The following is a 20,645-nucleotide window of genomic DNA, read 5'->3' on the forward strand; positions in this document are numbered from 1 at the left end:
TTCGACAGGTAGGCTCCTTTACAAGTCCAGTTTTTGGCTAAGGATCAAATCATAGGCCTCTACTTTTCAAAGCAGTTGGTAATACTATAAGCAGAATGCTGAACAGCATAACCTAAAAGTTGCCTAAACTTCAAGAGCCAAAGTTCTTATAGAAAGCACTCTCCACAATTAGGTCCCTTCACGGACTAGTTTCTTAGTGAAGTCACTCCTGCCTAGCATTTTTTCACTGCTTACAGTTAAAAAAACAAAAACCAAAACCCCAAGGTTGGTAGGTTTTAATGCCACTGAATTTTCTAAGCCATCTACCTCCACAGGGGAATAAACTAAAAATTTTATTATGTGTTATCCTGCTGAGATTCAACCACTCTTCGGCTTTTGATTTTTACTAGTTGTCACCACCGTAACAGTTTACCATAACTTTTACGTATCTTTTTAGCCCTTCATTAGAACATAACTATTGTTAACCACCTTCACAGCAACTGGCCTGGTCATTTGTGTCTTTCCACACCAAGCAGGTTCTTCTCAGTTTCCCCAGTATTTATTCCAGAGATCTACACCACCAGTTGTATAAAACCAGGTAACAGCTTTGAAACACCACTAGAAATGCTGGCTAGCTCAATTACTCTCAGACTTAATGTTTTGAGGACATTGGTGAGATGTGTTATATGTGTAAGCAGCAATGAGGCATTAGCTTTGCTTTTGGAAAGAAACATGTTTCCAAAAGCCAAACCCTGTCTTCCAATACTCTGGACATGTACCACAAGTGGCCAAAAAAACCCAGGTCACCTCCCACTAGGCAACTGAGCAGTTAAGAACTACCAAGGCCATTTTGGTTTTCTTGCCTGGAGCTTTAGCTCTCCCATTCAGTAATCTCTGAAGTGACCCAAGTTGTCAAAACAATTTCATCTGCTCTGTTACTACAGCACTCACATACAGAGCCTTCAAACGCCACAGTGGTTCAGACAGAGTAACTTCAGGTCTGTGGCATCAAAGAAGTTACTATACTATATTTTAAGCACTTATCTATACAACAATACAGCATTTTGCACCCGAATTCGTATCACTCGGAGAAGGAAATAGCAGTAACACTGCCAGAAAGCAGCTAAAATTAAGAACTCTGAAGGTGAAAACCTTCCCTCCGCTCTTCATGAATTATCACACCTTGAGCTGGATACCCAATATGTTACATCATTTTGTGACCTAACGGCAGTAGTCCTTTAATAGTATCTTAAGCGTTTCCCTTCTTTTAGTTAGTACATTTTCTTAGTTTTCCTTTGTATTACATCCACAAACATTTTGGAGGTACACCAAACATTAAACCTTGTATTTTCTTATAATTAGACTAGCTTGTAGAATTTAAAGATACTTGAGCAGAGGACAACTTATATTTATCAAAGCTAGAGACATGAATTATTCCTCTTCCCCTCCATTCCTACCTCCCTCAACAGTGATTTTGGATGTTCAGTTTACCTAAGTGCTGTATTTTCACAAAGTACTATATGCCCCCTGTTAAGTAAAACAAATGTTGAAAGGGTATCTCATTTCAGCATCCATACTTTAAGCAATCTTAAATCTAAACAACATATGAAGAGTTTCTGTTTTGAATGTTTTTATTCAAATCAAAATACAAACATTTGAAAATATACAAAAATAAAAAAAGACATTTCCTACATCTTAAAAAAGCAGATCAAACTTACTTCTATAAGTGCAGTCCTTTCTGTGGGAAATCCTAATCAGCAGACATTTTTCTGTTCTCTTCAGAGCATTCTATACCAAATCCTCTCCTCCAAAATCCAGCCACACTTAAGACTACAAGCAACATTTCAGAAAACCTAACACACTAAATGTCCCTGAACAGATGACAAAGAAACCACTTCTCACAGGTGATAAACACAGTAATATTTCCCTAATGACTTTAGGGCAAACTACATGCTGATGGGTACTTTGCAATTCAAGCTTTCTGTAGTTTGTTGAAATATAACTTGGGCAAGACAGTTGAACTACATTTTTCTTTTTTAAGCTACTTTTACAAATTCAAAAAAGCAATTATAGCTTTGTTGATAGCATTCTTCCTTCCTCCCTCCTTCCCCCAAAGTTTCAACTCTTCAGACAAAAACGTATCTGCAAATAAGAATACAAAGCAGTAGCAGAGGTCTGAACCCAAAATAATTGGTTTTTTACATCATCTGCAAACATAATAGAAATGAAAATGATCACCTGCTCAATATCACACTGTACTAATGAATGTAGTGGAAGCATTATCACAATAACACTGTTTTGAACCACCCTATAATGTATATCCAAATATTTTTTGTATGAAGTTTTGCTCAGTGATACTGACAAAATTATCTCAAACGGTACAGTTCATCTCAATGTTCTGTCATTCTATTCCCTTTAGCATTTGGTCAAGACACTGCTTTCTTTTCATTTTCTGACAGTAGATGTTTTTCGGAGCTGCAGTAATGTAAGGATAGGTGAGGCAACGCTTGTGGAAAGAGGTAGCTGCTTAAACTGACATTATTAGAAAATATATTTTTGGGGCACACAAGCCCTTCTTTAGGTCTCAAATACAGCAGGAGGCTTTAAAACAGAAAACAGTTGCTCAGTTTACATGAATGTGCTCAGTCCCTAAGAGAAAAGCAAGTTGACAGTGGTTCAAAGAAAGGTCCCAAGAAACAGGTTCTCTCCAGCCTTTTACTTTGCCATTCCTTCAGCTGTCAACTTCATCCACATCATATAACAGGAAGTTGCTTAGCAAGAGAACAGTTAATGTCTACTTGTACAGTGTCCAGAACACAGGCACCTAAGCCATAATCTTCTAGCTGCTACCTGTAACAAACTAGAAATATTTACCTAGTGCTATTGTGGATAAGGATCTCATCAACTTTTACTATGATGGAGATGAATGCAGGCTGAATACAGGCTTTATAACGGCATCCTGCCTGCAGCACACTTAACTATACTAAAATTCTTTCAATTTCAATTCTACAGCTATGACTCTTTCCTCAGAAAAATCCAACCATCTGCAGAGATGACACTAATATCACAGAAGTAATGTTTAATTCTGTATCGATAGCTAGTTCAGTATGACATAGCCATTCTTCTCAACATTTTGTCTTAAGGTCATCTGACTGAAAAACATTATTCTGTACTTATGTGTACAGAATGCACATAAGTTGTTTAAGTTTCTCCAGCAAATTTTAGTCAGTTTTATTTCCTGCTGTCTTAAAATATTTTAAGATTGTCCTGTGAGCTCATTTCAGCACTAATACTTTATATACACATTTTTTACTTGCTAAATATTTTTTTTTCACTCCAAAGGAAAACTTATTTTTCTAAAAAGATCCTGAGCACATTTTTCAACCATTACCCCACACTCTTAAAACTTCATGTGGAATACCGTTAGCACTGGTAACATCAGGACATCCTCCAGTTACTCACACTACTGGTTAAGATTAAAGGACAGTGCTGAAAACTACTTGAAGTCTACTGAAGCTTTCCTTTTCTTGCTAAGATGCAAGAACACGTCATAAGCAGTTTTATTGCAAACTGAGAAGAAACCAAAGCACACGAAATGTGTTTATTACCAAGCAAGACAAACTCTGCAACACTTGACATGGGAGTCATACTTGGAAAAATGGCTAAATAGCAATTTGTAGGTAAGATGTAGCTACATGTAAGACACTTTCAAGGAAGTTTTCTCTGTCTAGTCATCTACTTCCTGCAATTAAGTTTCATATAGACCTAGTGTGAAACTACAACCAGCAAGTACATCAACTGACAGCCAGGATCAATATAAAACAAAAAGTTTCTGATGTAAGGAAATAGCTTCACTTTTAACAAGACAGGAAGACACAAAACATACATTATGAAACAGCAAGTCAGTATTTGAGAGGTAGTCTAGTTGCTCATTTGACTGGGAGAGGTAGAGCTGGTTAAGAAATCAATAGCTAAGGCCATTCAAAATGATAATTATCCCAAGTTTTCAGAGATGCAAAAAAAATTACTTTCAGCCTGAGACTGCTTATGGTCACCAGCGATTCAGTTGTCTTGCTCATATTTACTCACTTTTACATAGGTAAGGTTATTGTAAAATATCTATTTGGGGAGAGAATGCTCCCAGATATAAGCAGGGAAACAGCTTAACTACTTTTTGGCATGTGTCAAGCAATTAATCTAATTTATACATCTTATGACTATGAAGGTTAATAAAGCTAAATGGCTCTTCTCTTTTGGCTGGTTGATACAACTACAAAAACAAATACATACCGAAGACTAGAAGCAAGTTAAGTCTCAAATTCCATAGGGTTTACCTATATAGAATTCTCCAGGCAATTTCTTCCAACAGGAAAAAAAGACCGACTATTTTAGATATGAAAGCCAATGAGACATGTTGGTCATACAGTCAACAGGTATTAAAACCCTCGTATCTTAAAAGTTAAGACATCTGGGTACAGAATCATACATAATGCTCCCTTGGATTGATGTAGACTCTTCCAGGTCCTGAGTTTTGCGGGTATCTGCTGCTCCAATTTTTATAGTATGTTTGCTGATAAACAGGATACATATGCTGAAGACATTCTTGTTCCTGTGGCTCTTCAGCCTCGCAAGAAAGTTGCCTTCCATTCACAGCTTTCTAAACGCACACAAGAAGTAATCAGTTTCATAGTTCATTTATAGAACCTGCAATTCCTATCCTTGTTAAAGCTTTAAGCAAAATAAAAGGTGCATGATCTCCAACACAGTCCTATGAATCAAGAAACATGAACTTAATTCTAATCACTGACAGACATATGACAGAAGTGTTTGTAACTACTCAGAGTTAACCTCAAACCTTTGTTTCAAAGGAAGTTAGATTTTAAGGCTGAATAAATCTAAAAGGCAAAACAAAACTATGAAGAAGTCTGTCAGCACTCCTGTGCTTTGTTATTTTATACAACTAGAACTTCAAAAGCTCTAATGTTTATGTATTTAAATTAGTCAGCAAAACTACTTCGGAAATACAGGATATTAAAATGATATTGACTCTTTCACCTTCATGGATAGCAAACCCACACATCCAACAGTTATTGACTAGGATGGACAAATACTTTGCTCTTCATGAAAACCATCCTTATAAACTTATTTCAAAGAACAAGATGAAATCGAAGCTTCAATCAGGAATTCAAGCCATCTTATTATTTACCATGTGCTGCAAGTTTCCAGCATCTTTCTCTCTGTACTGGTTTTGCAAAGCAAAATGTTCTTTCTGAAAGAAGAAAAGTTACAGTGGAAACAAGTCAAAATTCAACACTGCAGAACAGGTTTGGTTTATACAAAAGTGCTAGTCATCACAAAATACACTCTGCTTTGTGAAGTGTCTTAACTGACTACCATTTAGAATACTTCTTGCAAGCTAATCTCTGCCGGAAAAGAGATGCTATTGTCAATTTAGGAAGTGTTATTTACACATATTTAATTTTGACTTTTTTTATTTAAGCATAAGCATATTTGAGAAATATTTAAAAGCTTTTTTATTTTAACATTACATTGATTTTAGATAAGCCAGCGGTTTAAAACAAAGTAAAGTCCCAAATCAGTTATACAGTATAAAGTTTTCACAAGTATCATATGGATAAATAACGAGTCTGATATCGCCCAAGTGTTTAACTGAAAAGGAATTTAATTGTACATTACTGAGAATAGAAGGGAGTACATGTTTCCGTTTCTTAAACTGACAAAATTAATCAAAGTACTTCCTACTGAAAAATTCAAAACTTAACGAGACTACCCAAAACAAAGAAAATGCTTTTCAGTAAAAATTAAACTCATTATTTACAATTTGTCTACAAAAGTTTGTTTTGCTGACTGATTTTCCAACTAACAGTCCATACTGCCTAGACATTTTACTATCAACTTTTTTTGAGAGACCTAAAACCTGTTTCTTGAAGTATCTCTCTCCGTATTATTTCAGAGGTCTAGCAAGGCCTGGTAGCTAGATGTACATCTGGAACTAATTAGCATTCTATTCACAGGACAGGACAAGAGCTAACAGCAAGCAAAATCCCTCCAAACATGTATCACATGAAGACCCTAAAAATTTCAATGTCATCTGTAGGTCTGCTCCTACTGTTCAGCATGGCTTGCTAATAAAAACATAGCCATATACAGCAGTAAGTTCTTCTGCAACTCAAACAGGAGTCCATTGCTTGATTCATTAAGCCCATTAGTCCTTTGGAACATTGGCTATGCTAGAATATGTCAAAAAAAACCCCAACTTACCAGCCAGCTGGGTCCTGCTACCTGATTTCCTCTCCTACTTACAAAAGTAGTCTTAGAAAGTCACTCTATTCTGCAGTTGTTTGCCCTTTGTTGGTTCCCAAAGAACAGTCCCACCACCAAGATCAATATAGTTTTACAGACTGCTTAACTCTGAGTTTCTAAACTCATTAGTACCACATAGCTATTACAGTAACAAAAAAGTCTTAAAGCTGACAGTGATCTAGTGATCAAAGCGTTTGAGAGGTGTCTCTATCACTTAACTCTTCAGTTAGGTCTCGCAGAAACTCCATAATAAAAACAGAGGTTCTCAGGTAGCAGATGGTCATTGCTCTCTGCCCTACCCATACCTCTTATATTTCCAAACAAAACTGTTCCCGTATGTACTGGGGCTCTGTGACAGCTTTATGAGCTTATCATTGAGCCTGAACACACATAGCAAACACCAACATTCCCAACAGTGTGACTATGCTTTGGCCTGACAGAAGTGCTTACATTAGCCCTCAATTTGAGAGAACAAATGCATATGAGTAAAATTACAAGTACATAAAAGATGTACATAATGCAGATGTTACTCCTGTCCATTAGAACATATATGGGTTAAAGACTGAAGACAACTTCTACACAGAAAATAATATCTTAGAAAGGTTTTCTAGCTTGTCAACTACATTACTTCTGGAACAGCTGGTCATTATTAGTACTCCTGATACTGTAACAAGGACATAGTTGTGGCTCATTTAGTATACACTTTACATATTAATGGCAACCAAAACCATATTCAAGTACACAAATGCTTTATAACCAGCTAGGCTGAAATCATCTAACTTTAAGAAATAAAAAAGGATAGAAATCTTGTCCATTGTATACACGTGAAGAAAAATGAGCTACATGTAGCTTATCTATACTCAACAACATATGGTTAACATGCACATATAGAGGAAGTAACATTTATTGGTAGATTCTGTTGTTAGAAAACCAGCTCTAGTGTCATAAATCAGCACACTTACTGTACTCTTGGAAGCAAGCTAGAAAAACATTGCAGAAAGGAATTTCTGCCAGAGTTCACCCAGACATTTGGTTGACGTAGAATCACCCATACCTATGTCTTGCCTGAACAGCGTTTGGAGATACCATTCAGAAGCAGCTTAGATCACAAATAATTTTCCCAGGCAACCTAATACCTTCTCTGTTCTTCTATTAGCAAGCTTTTCTAATACCCAACACAAACATCTCATTTCTGCAAATCATTTTTTTTTTTGTTTGGTTTTGTTTTGGGGCTTTGGGGTTTTTTTGTTTGTTTGTTTTGGGTTTTTTTTCTGTTTGTTTGTTTGTTTTTTTCTTTTCTGGTCTTAGCCAAAGGAGAGCAAGTAGATTGCTGTTCTTCAAAATAGTCCTTCACTTGGTAGGAAGAACACTGTGTCCTTCAATATTTCTTTCAGGATGGCCAATTGTTTCCCTCAGTCATTACTCATGTACCACATCATGATAAACATTGTTGAAGTGCCCTGCATACCTTCTGATATTCTCAGTGCCTAAAGTGGAAATTTGGTCCAATCTCAAAAGGCAGACTACTGCTAAATTCAGCAGCTACTGGATAATAAGAATAGAAGTTTACCTGAGCAATTCACCACACTGATGCAACTGGAGACAAGAAACATCTAGATTTTGCTCAGGTCTCACCCTAGCAGGTTCTTGGGACTTTTACTGCTTGACTCATGACTCGCTGCCAGCACTTCTCAACTACAAAATTGTTCCCCCTCAACTTAAAAGCTTATTCTGTAAGGCTCAAGACCTCCAATCCATCCCTCCCTCACTCATCATCTTTCTAAACAAAGAATTAACCCTCTACCAACCTCTGGGATCATTTTGGAAAAGATAGCAGAACTCCTGGAAAACAAATAATTCCTGTTTATGCTGTGTAAAAGAGGTAAGTAAAAGAAGTTTTCGTCATAGTAACACACAACCAAGTATATCTGGGCCAAGTATAGGGAGCCTTGAATGATTAGTTATCACATTTATTCAGAAAACAGACAACTCTGCAGCGTAATACTGTTTGTTTCAGCTCCAGTCACTAGCCAATTTCACAGCTTTACCATTGCTTTGCCGTCAGCAACCTCAAGGTGACCAAGTAGGTAAAAAGCTGAAATAACATTACAGCAGCTGAAGACAGCACACTCAGGTACAGCCAAAGGGAACAAACCTGCACCTTGAGGTTATACAGTCACTGCTCTGAGATATCAGAGTGATGACTTGAAAGGTGAAGCTTTATGGACAAGCAGAACATAGTAGTAAAAGTTATAAGATTATATGGCAAAATGGAAGACAAAGAGTGGACAAACATATGGTGCCTGTAATTATCTCCAAAAAGAGAGGGCAATTGCATTGCATTAAGAGCAAGAGCATGAAGAAAAATCATTGATCAAGGCTAACCATCACATCAAGAACAGTTCATTTCTGTAACAGGGTTCATGTCAGAACAAAATACAAGCAGTGTACTGTTCATAATAAACCTACTGAGACTAAGAATAGTTGGATATAATTTTTTCTTCACTACTTAAATAGGTCACCATTTTCAACACCTGCCCGCATACATGAAGTTGCTGAATATTTCCATGCAATTAGTAGTTACAGCACTGATCAGCTTATATAAACATCCTGAACATGCCAAGTTAGTTAGAATTTGGACTAAGCAAAAGAGCCCAGGCCTGGAACTGCCTCACCGATTTTCCCCTAAACAAACAACCAAAGCACAAGAGATGAGCAGAGCACCGTATCCTCAAGAGGACAGGCAATACAAGAACCTTCCAAACAGACCAAACAGCTAAACTAAAACTCAATTAACTTATTTATAAAACCATTAATTAAAACACAACTTGTCATTTTGTGTATGTTTATACACTTACCTCTCATTTGATTATATCTGGGAAACAAAGTTCTACCCATTTCAGGAAGAAAGGCTTCCTTGCCCTGTTTCTGGGCTCCATCTAATAAATACACTGCACAGGTTACAGAGAGCACACTCAAATGCCTATTTTCAAATCCCAAAGAACTCAGTTCTTTGTTAGGCAGTTACGGTTTTAAACTCTATCAAAAGTGGTAGAGAGTATCTAAATGTTGCACCTTTTTTTTCTTCCTAGTTTTAACCTTAGATTTAAAAAAGAAAAACTGTACTGTAACTATACATTTGCACCTCTGCAAATAAAGATATTTTCTCCAGGGAAGATTTAGCACAACTAAAACCACTTCCTCATGAGTAGAACACTGTCCTACAACTGAGCCAGCTCACTGTCAGAGGGGCCAGTTTTGATCCTAACCACTTTATCTGTTATTTAAGCCTTTTTGGGAAGTAACAGTTCACTAAATATAGCATAAACTCAATATTTTTACAGTCACACTAATGCCTAATGGCACTATGGGGAGAAAACAGAAGAACAACTATAACTAGCTGTCCCACTCCAGACCTTCAGACAAATGAGACATTACAGCCCAGGAATTTTTTCCCCTTCCAGTTCAGTAGCAAAAGAGGTTTGAATAAGTAAGAGTTTAAAGCCTCATTCAAGACAAACATAAATAAATCATTTCCTGATATTAAATGCAATGTCTAAAAACAGCTACTGGCTAAATCTGCAATGTAAACAGAAGTCTGCATGTATTGAACTAATACTGTAGTAGATTGATACATTTATGAAATTATCAAGAGCCAATACAATTCTCACAAACATTTCAGAAATAACACTTTGTTTGCTTCGAGTTTAATAAGGTGTTTCTTATCCATTTGCCCAGTTCCACCAGTCAGCTCACTTATCCCTTCACACCTCAAATGGCTTTCAGAACTACAGAACCATACCAGTGATATATCTATGTTCTATTTCAGATATATGGGCATAAATTTTGGATAATAATTCTGTTTCTAAAAACCAGTTTAACTTTCATCAATAGTTCTACATGAGCACCAGCTTACTTTAAAAAAGTTAATATAACACCACAATTTTTAGATTAGACAGCTATACAATATATTGATTATAATGTAAGTTACTTAACACAGAATATTCAAAACCTCCCTTCCTTTCAAAAATTTGTCACCATTATGATGGAGTAACTTTGTTACTGAAATGGGCTATTTCCAAACATGCAGTTAATCACCAGCTGCCTGCGTTAAAGGATAGCCAATTTTAATCATACCAAGCAATGCTATCTGAGAATTATGACTTAGGATACAGCTTACACTATGGTATCATCACTCCTAATTAAGTTCTTCCCTCTATGCCACACTTAGCTCGTAGTATAGGGGTACAATAGGCTACAGCAACAGCTTTTGCACAACTGCACACTTGTTTCCATTTTGTAATTCCTGCTTTTCCCAACAGCCTCAGAGTGGTAGCAACAAGACAAAGTAGCTAAGTTGCTGATCTTACAGCAGAAACCCCACCAATCTCAAGTAATGTTTTATTCTCTTCTCCTCTTTCCTCTTCACTTTTTACTTTTCCACATTCATGATTTAGTTCAAATTTTGAAGCAATTTTGAGTTACTTAACTTTTAACATGATTTGCAAATTCATTGTGAAACAAGTTGAAAATTCATCTAATGTTTTCTACTTTCCCCACTCCTCCAACACTTATTTTCTGCTGTCTTCACAGACCTATTTTTGAAGTGTTGTTTGTGATGTTTTCTGTCTTGTAATTCCATTAAAAGTATTTTTTTTTAAAAAAACTTTTTTAAAAATATACTGCTTTTGCTGCTCAAGGCTTAGAATGCAATCTGTAGATCAATTCTGAGAATACGCCATTTACTGCTTACCAGGAGACATGAATTCACCACACAAGGAGGCGAAACACATGCAGGGAACAAGAATCCTGACATCACCAAAGGCGAACGTTCTGTGAGCAAAAAAAATCTGCCTGCTCTAGAATTCCTGTCAACAGTGGATGTAGACGTGATTTAGACAAACACTGGAAACCAGAACAGGAAATTCCAGTGGGTACATTTATTCTATTAAAACTAGAGACAAAGGAAATCATCTTACATGGCATGAAAACACAACACCCTTGCTAGAAAAGGGAGTTGCACTTTTTACTGCCAAGGAGCAAGTAAATGATAGAAGCCAAATCACCAGGTTCTGTCAAAGAAAACTGGTGTGAACTACAGTGTTTCTATGCAGTCTATCTGGGGTTTTGTGCTTTGATACTTAGAATAGTTTGCATTGTCTTACCTTTACATTTTATAGAATCACAGAATCATTTAGGTTGGAAAAGACCTTTAAGATCAAGTCCAACCGTTAACCTGGCACTGCCAAGTCCACCACTAAACCATGTCCCTAAGCGCCACATCTACACATCTTTTAAATACCTCCAGGGATAAGGACTCAACCACTGCCCTGGGCAGCCTGCCCCAGTGTTTGGTTATTATAAACATTAATAATAAATAATTATTTAATAATTATAAGCATTAATAATAAAATGCTCCATTTTGCAGGGTTTCATAACAGCATTGAGTTTTACTCTGAACATGCTCCTTCTCAAACAGTCCTCTAAAAGCCTAAACCAATTATCTCGCCAACATCTTCATCTTACATTTTCACATCCTTTCCAATTTAGAAATCCCATTACAAAAGCACCCACTAATAAAAAACTTGTGCCTCATTCTAGTCCTTATCTGATTTGTTTTTTTTTTTTTCCATTGTAAGATCCTTCATCAATATAGATGAGTTTATCTATGCACATTTTGTGCTTCCTTCCATTCAGTCTTGTTTGCCTAAACAGCTCTTCAGTCTAAGGCAAATTATAACAGTAATGCTTCCTTTTTCGTCAAGGAAGAGACATTCCCACCTGTATTAAGACCATTAGGAAGAGAGCAAGAGAGCCGTAATCTATAAATGAATCAATACTATGCTTGGTTTAAGAGCACTGTGGGTGATCTTTTCCAATTTGATCCAGAAATATCATCATTCAGTAAATGGTGTTATATGCTTTTAACTGTGCTAATACAATTTCAGCATCTTCCTTCCTGTTTTGAATAGGAATACAAATATTACCATTAAAGAGCTTTAGTATTTGACCAGGTTGCTTGCCTAAGTATGTGAGGTATTCTTACAAGCTGCAAGTCTAAAGTCAGCCTTCTCACGGCTAGAATTACCTATGGGGCTGTATTTCCCTTCTCCACTTATTTCTTTTGCTACAAAAAAGCCCTATTAATTTTTGAATGTTTCAAGAACTCTAAACATTCATGCATTACATTATACAAAGCAACATTTTTTCCTCTTTCCTTCAGAAGCACCTGTCAAGCTAGACATGACTTCAGTTCTTTCACAATGTCAAACACTGTCCATCTCAGTCCTGTTTCTAGGCAAATTAAAAAAGTTTTGCTTCTTAGCAACGTTCTTTGAAATATAGTGAAACTAACTCTAATGATTCAAAGGATTGCCTGAATTAGTGCCCGCTCTCCCACTCCTTTTACAAATACTATGCAACAGAGGAATTCCTCTTCAAGCCACTGGATTCTTGCATTGCTCAACTTCCTCGTGATTTGCCTCAAAACTCAGTTGCCAAGCAGAGATCCCTCTCTCCCCAAGGACATAATCTTCAGGCTGCTCGCTGCTCTTTCACATTACACACAAAAAACAGTTCTGAGTAACAGAATGGTATTTCCATGACAATGATTATTAAAAACCACCCAGACAAAAGCGATAGCTTTGTTGCCAAAAAAGTTGATAAAGATGAACCTACAGAATTTGCAGTAATTAAAACTATTTACACTGACATTTTTTCTTTGTTCCACTTGATATCCCTATGTTTTGGACTTCTGCCTCACTCTTTTAGGGCCATAAGTGAACCGGTTCTTCTCAATTCTTAAGCAATTCACAGGAATATATAAATTGGTATCTGCAAACACCAGTATAGAGAAATGATTATTATGAGTACTCAGTTACATAGTGCTTTTACATACATGTAACTTATTATTTAACATTAGCATGTAAACTTAAAGAATATTTAAAGTTTCCAAGTCTGAAGGAGTAACATTGGCTATCCAGTATTATCAAATGTCTACAACATCCCCCTTCATTTTAATACCAACACCCATCTACTCAGATATGGGTAAAAACTGGACAAGAAACAGTGACAGGCTGCTAACTTGCTTCTTTTACCTCTTTACAGCTATTCAAGTGTTGGCTTATTACACCAAAACAATGCAACCAATCATTTCTTGGCTAAAGCCAGTATTTTGAAACTTATTTCTATTAGATAAAGCAGAAGCTCTTGCTTCAAGCACAACAGAGAGTACATGTTGATTATAGGTAGTATCAGCTAGGAAGACTCGGCCTCCAGCTCAGCTCTTTTCAGTTTTGGAGTTCCACAGAAGAGAAAAAGAGCAGGTACACTGACAATGTTATGCCAACACCCATTATTTATAAATAAAGCATAGTTAACATCTAGCCTGAAAAATAACTAGATCTCTTTCCTCCTTTGCTTGTATTTATCCAGCTTGAGGAAAATGGGTATTTGATTCAGTCTGTTTAGGGTCTTTTCTCTATTTACACAATATATTTAGATAAAACCTTTCATGATATGTTCAAACACTACAGTCAGCTTCAGGTTTTCTTAGTCCTTAAGTATTCACTAACAGAAGCCACAGTAAGCAAAACCAAGAAAGAATTCAAAGACAGCAGAGTTCAGAAGAGGAAAACAATCAGGTATACACTTTATGAGTAGCCCTTTAAATGATAAATAATTGCATTTGCTTTTCTTGTCATTTTGCCATCTAGCAGCACTACAGATGCACAAATAACAAAACAGTCCATATCTTCTGATTCTGTAAGCAAGATAACCTTTTACCATAATACTTAAAGCATAGGAATGTATTAGCAGAAGCATGATTCATCAATATTGCATTTGTTGAGTATTGTAGTGACAGAAGACAGAATTACTACACAGCTAGCACAGAAACGCATTGTTTCTTTTGTATCATCTTAGGTGTTATACCACCTTCAAGATCAGAACACAAAAAAATATTATGTTTTTTGCCAACTCAGTGTTTTATACCTTCATAATGTTATAATCATCAGGCTGCTGCTAAAAGTAGTGATGGATCTCAAAAGTTTCTTCCTTCATTTAGCAACAATATTAGCAAGTATTACTCAACGTAATATATGTAATACATAATATTCTTTTCATGCATTACTTTCATGACAAAGAGGAGAAAGCTTTTATCGGCCACTCATATTTGGTGAGCTTTAGTAAGCAGCAATCACATGAAGAAAATCTACAAGAATATTTTCAGTTACTCCATCAAAATCCATCTTTGAAGATGGGTGAATATTTTTTTCCTAGGGCAATCCCTCTATCAGAATAAAAAAAGGCTTCTGTATAGGTCCTTAAAGCTGCAAAGGTACACCAGAGCATTGGAAAAACAGTATTTGTAATGAACAACTGATTGTCTGAATTACCTCAGCCTTAAAATTCAGAACATCAGCGGCTAGAATCACACTATTTACATAAAGTACTGAAGATGGAACAAAAATCCCATTAAGAACAATTACAATCTAGTTCTCACTAATACTGATAGGTGATTAAAGTTTTCTTCAGTGTAAGCATAAATCTAAAAGTCGGACTGACTGATTTAATACATACCAAAAAACCTATCACACTTTAGGGGCTATAGTCAGGATCTATAGTTTTCATGAACAGACTGGTTTATTATATGAAGTGTAATAACCAGTGCTGTTAACTGAAGCTGTCTCCCATAACCAGGTCCCTTCTGTGTTGCCTAGTGCAAAAGAAGCCTTCTGAATTCACCTGGAGTTTCACAAGCAGCCCAATCCAGTGCAAAGCCATGCTGTAGCTAAGAAAGGCAGTCCTATCCTTCCTTGTTCCCCGCTTGTTTTAACTGTCTCGTTGGCTGGAATTAGCTTTCCAGCGTATCACCTCCATGATCCTGTTGTATGAGACTACACTCACACAAACACTAAATGCTGGTAAGGGACTTCATTGCCTACTGCTGTCTTATTTGGACAGCACTACTTTAGATCACATGAAGCTACCCATGAAAGCGTACTAAAAATTACATTACTTGTCACAGAATTAGTACAGAGTCTTTTGTTGCTGATAAATTCAAGAAAAAAGACAAAATTAGAAGTTACATAGTTGCAAGCATTTAAAAGTGATTTAGTGATCTTCACTAGGAATCAAAACCATACTTGGTAAATTAGCCACACTAAAGCCCAAAATCCAATCTATCGACACCACTCAAACTTTAACAGCTTAAAAGAACGGCAGTTGTAACCAGCAAGGAGGAGGATGATGCTGAAGTCACTTGCTAAGTTTACCAATTACATTTGTTCCCCTGTAGGAAGATTATTTTATGAAGCTATGCATATTCTCCTAATCGCCACAGAATTTAAACTGTAGCTTTCTCTACTTCAAGAGGAGCAGAGTCTGACAAACACTATTAGAGATACAAAAACAATCTATCTACCAGTTTCCTGACTTTTATGGATGACTTTAACACCAAGGACATGATTCAAGTATCACATATGTAGGGAAACCTCTTTGCTGTGAATCAAAAAAATCAAAAAACTCCATGCATTACCAGGAAAGCAAAATCAGACTAAATTAACATAATAAAGGAAAGTTAACATTTCTCCTACCTCAATTAAGATCTATATAACCACTTACTCACCTGAAGCATAGCTTCCTTCTGTGGTACAGAGAATGGTCTCTCCTCACATGAGGATGGTTTGTGAGTGGGTGGAAGATCAATCCTGTAGTAAAGAAAGAATGAAATACGACATGCCATGTTTGTGAAGTCCAATTGAACGGTCATTTAGATATTATTTATTCTAGCTGCCAGATCATCCAACACTCACACTCAGGGACACACACCTTTCAGTCAGCAATGACACATACATAGAATATTGTAATCTTAACACACCCACCACCATCAATAATTCAGCCACACTTCTTGTAGGAAAGCACCGCCTATAATTTGTTATCCTATGAGGTGTTAAGTAGACTGAACTCCCCACAACCCCACACACCCTCCAACTAAGATACCAGTAGTCCCTAATCCTACTATCATCATTTCTAGGTTATAAGATACAGCTTGAGCAACATTTACTACCACAGCCTTTCTTTGAAAAGCCTTCGAGAAAGCCTGACAATCAATTACATGCAAGACTTGTCTACTGTAACTTTCTTAGCAAAAACAAATGGTTATAAAAGAATTAAAATGTTTAAGACTATTCATATAATTATGCTTCAGCTACAGAATTTAAGAGAAATAAACAAGAAAACAGTATTTCTAACCATGTTTGAAATTACTCAGTTGTAAGAAAACACTTGACTCCCCTTGCTAGCTCAAGAGATTCAAATGCTGAAACTTATTTTATGCTAAATGCTAGAAGTTATTTTATTCTGTTCCTCATTAAGTATACAAAGGCATGACAGACATTTTCATTTGTCATTCAGTTTAAGTGTTAAGCCATCGTCACTTTTTATGCATGTTCCAAACAGGGTCTAGACATCATCCACTTGAACTGACAAAATCTTTTCAGACTTTTTTTGTTTGCTTGTTTTTGTTTGACCATATTGGGTGCTTAAAAAAGTAAACCACGTCTGTGCCATAGACTTGAAAAAACAACCAACGTTCCAGAAAGCACATTACGTCAGTCAATTCTAAGCACATCTGTGGGTGCTTGCTTCATTTTATACACATATCAGGATAAATTTTACCCGACTTTCACTTCTGCAAAGCACAGTCAATCTGCTCTCACATTAGACCTACAGTTATGATAAACTAGTAGTCTGTACCATCAGTCAAGACGAACCTCTCCCCTGCCCTCCAGTTCGATTGATGAGTTTTCTTTCAAAAAAACTTCTGAAGAGATGAAGAATTATATTACCTCTGAAGTCATTCTTAGCTTCCTCATTTCTTTTTCAGAAATGCAAGTGATTTTACATTTGTCTACTCTGAAAAAAAACAGCCCTGAAATTATGACAGCTGAGCAGCTGCTAAGGAAACTCAGACATTTGAATTCTTGTATAGAACAAACGCTTTCTGCATATTGCCTTCAATTAAAAAAAAATTCAACACATACTCACATTTTGTCAAGATAGGATGGCCTTTTTTTCCTTGGGGTCAGCAGCACTGTCACAAAGATGGTAATGATAAAAAGAGCAAGGACTGCTCCAATCACAGCCCCTGCTACAGCAACAGAGGATGTCTGCTTAAATGGCACATCTGCAATGTGATAGCATAGATTACACCTTTAAGAAGTTCACATACTTTCAATACTCAGATAAGCTATTTCAGTGATGCTCTGAGAAATGTTTCCTCCTTCCATGACCAAACAGAAAGCCTCGTCCTGCACTAGCACTCTCGCAGTCTTGGCTCCAGTCACCCAATTAAAAAAAGGGAAAACAGTTGAATTAAGAGAGCTCATGAATCATTAATGTAATTTCAAAAATTTCATTGACTACTTTTAATTAATACTAGCTGCATGCTTTTATTTTCGATTTCAAGGCAAGATGAAGTTCCAAAACACATGCTTTGCACTTACAGGAGCAAATGAGGTGTTAATTCAAAAAGCTAGACAACTATGGCTTTATTGGCAATCTTTCTTTAAAGCCACTGAAGTCTGCAGAAAGGAAAAAGGAAAACTTAAAGTCAGGGGAGAAAAGATATACTATTAGGAGCACTGAATATGCAAACTCACTAATACTTTGCTTACATTTATCAAAGCAACCCCTATGACCATCTACCGTCTCCAGGACTTCACACTTCCAGCTATGAGAAAGTAATTTTTATAAATAAATTTTAACAAGAGGGGAGAAAAGCTGATGGGTTTTTTTTAAAGTATTTTTCTTTTGATCTCATCACTGTCAAATCCAATGTTTAACAACTTTCATACTGAAGTAACGCACTTGTCAGTTTTTAAAGGTCACCCATTTCACTACGCTAAGAATTCAAAAAGTTTTACACCTCAAAGCTGTGAAACCTGTTCGCATACTTTAATTCATTATCATCAATCTCAGTGTTTCAAACTTGCAACAAAAGGCTTATGAAAAAGTTGCACAATTGGAATAATTCACATTAGCTTCACTAAAACTTTAACCTGTAAAACACAGGTAGAATACAAAAATAATGCTCGGATCTGTATTGATCACTGGATCAGAAAGGTAACAGCAAAGGAGTTTAACGTTAACATGGCTCTATACTTGTTACATATTTCTAATGCAGTTTACTTCAGCTATTTCCCTCCAGAAATAATCATATGCCGTGTTTCTCCAAACACCACACAACCATCCTCTATCTAATCTCTTACCAGAGGACGTTTTAGGAGCCTCTCCAGCTACATATTCTATTCACAGGTCAAAACACCAAAAAAACTATCCAAACTGCTTTATCAATTACTCATAATTCTAATGCTGTTCTGCCTGCATACTGGAAAGCTGGACAAAGGAATCTTTTTCTCATCCCTCATTTTGGAAAAAACAAAACCCGAAAAACCCAGAACACCCACACAAACCAAACCCACCTTTTTTCCAATCTGACAAAGGGATTCCTGTCCTCTCACTGCATATGAAAGACCTGACAGCAATACTCCCCTGGGATTACTCAGGCAAGTATATTTAAGTAGATCGAACAAAACTGAAAAAAGCATTTTTTGTGACTTTCTTAACTTTAAGGGATAAAGTCATAAATCAACAACGTGCAGGAAGCTAATTCACTCCAGAAGATCAACGTCACATACCACCTTCAGCGATCATTGCTCTATTTTGCAGAACAGCTTTCTGGGCACGAGCTGCATTTGTCTGTCAGATACCAGTCTATACACGTAAGAATCAAAATTCCCATTTTCTCCTGAAGAATGGGCACATGAATCAGTGGAAGGCTCACTTAACCACTGCATTTTAATTGGCTTAAGTACAGTTTACGCTGGGTGCCCTCTTGTTTAAGTGAGAAAGTTGCAGGTAACTAATATACACTGTTAGGTCTAGAATTCATGAAGATGCTTTGGTCTTGTGATTACACCAGAGGAGTTTCTTGACTGTTTCATCCTGTACTAACTTCACAGTGTATTTTTTTTTCTGGTAAAGTCTGCTATAATGTTGAAACATCATAAAGTATTATACTTCCAATGGAAGTTCAGCCACTGAATCCTATTTTGGGTGAGATGACAATAACCACCCATTTACCTCTGAACAGGAAAAACAGCAATATTCCAGCAAGTGTAGCAACATACAGGGACAGAACTGAAGTGCAATTACCACAGGGCTCACTTAATTTGCTTTTTTCAATTGCTTTGCAAAAAAGTAGGTACAAAAATTCAGTTTAACCAGAGGAACGATCAGAAACCCAGACTATCATGCAAAGCTGCACAAGCCAGAGAGCACCTGAGATGCATGGTGCCAGCTACACAGCATTTTAACCACCAGTTGGTCAAAAATATATGGGAATTGATTCACTCCAAGAAATATGGTTAAAGCAGAGCTACAGCAACTGATAACAAAAAAAAAACCCTTATTTTTTTTTAAAGAATGTGAACCCTAGACAGTGTATCAGCTGTGCTTAAAGTGCAACTGTTTAGACAGCAACTATCCCTATTTATCATTCTCAAGGTTCATGCTTCAGAAATAGTTTCTGAAGACACTTGTTTTACAAGCTTAGGGTCTCCAAGAGGAAATGCTAAAAAGCCCATCTTAAACACCTTAAATGCTTTAGTTCTTTCTACCCAGCCTCTGGTTTTATTATGCTTTTTCATCTTCAATTTTAAGAATATATCTGTCAAACATTTTTGAACACTACCTATGTTCCAGAATGTAACAAAAAGTTTATTCACACAACAGCCATTTGTACTTACAATCAATTCTTTTTACAGCAGACATAATGTACAAAACATTGCAACACACGTAAGTCCTATCCCTATTATCAACTTCAACTCCAAAACATTTCAACTTCTTAACCCATAGTAATTAAATATATATATATATTTAAAAATCAAACAAAAAAATCCACAGAGACAAAAGCAAGATATCCCATGTGGAGAACAGGTTTATGGTTATGTTTATTTCCAAGTAACACCATCTTTTAAAGATGATATATCAAGTATTTTATTTGAAGAGAAGTATGATCTCTTTATTCCAGAAATAATTTGGATCAGAACCTTCTGCTAGAAATTTAACTCCTTTCCTTGTGTTTGTACTCAAACTACAGATACACACAATATCATTTACCATTGTTCTTGAGACTTTGGTCAATCATGTATCAGCACTCCATTAATCCAAACGTGAACTTAGGTTGTTTAGGGATGCTTTTCCATTTGAATTTCAAATAAAGCTGTTGGGTTAATCGTTTTTAAAGACATGCAGTCATAAGCAATCACAGTGTATTG

The 20,645-nt window shown here is 36.3% G+C and overlaps 1 protein-coding gene across 1 annotated transcript in view; it reads right to left on the bottom strand.

Annotated features, from left to right (window-relative positions):
- Positions 1 to 3,899: 3,899 nt before the first annotated feature.
- The window catches only part of NECTIN3 (nectin cell adhesion molecule 3), a 67,724-nt gene continuing 50,978 nt past the window's right edge, over positions 3,900 to 20,645 (bottom strand). The window contains exons 6-9 of the mRNA XM_082303835.1: positions 17,353 to 17,491; positions 15,932 to 16,013; positions 5,186 to 5,248; positions 3,900 to 4,636 (exon numbers count right to left, since the gene is read on the bottom strand). Of these exons, the coding sequence (XP_082159961.1) occupies positions 4,460 to 4,636; positions 5,186 to 5,248; positions 15,932 to 16,013; positions 17,353 to 17,491 (461 nt within the window). The 3' untranslated portion in view covers positions 3,900 to 4,459. The remainder of the gene's footprint in view (positions 4,637 to 5,185; positions 5,249 to 15,931; positions 16,014 to 17,352; positions 17,492 to 20,645) is intronic.

Source organism: Platalea leucorodia (assembly GCF_965183815.1).
Source record: "Platalea leucorodia genome assembly, chromosome: 2".
Taxonomy (NCBI): domain Eukaryota; kingdom Metazoa; phylum Chordata; class Aves; order Pelecaniformes; family Threskiornithidae; genus Platalea; species Platalea leucorodia.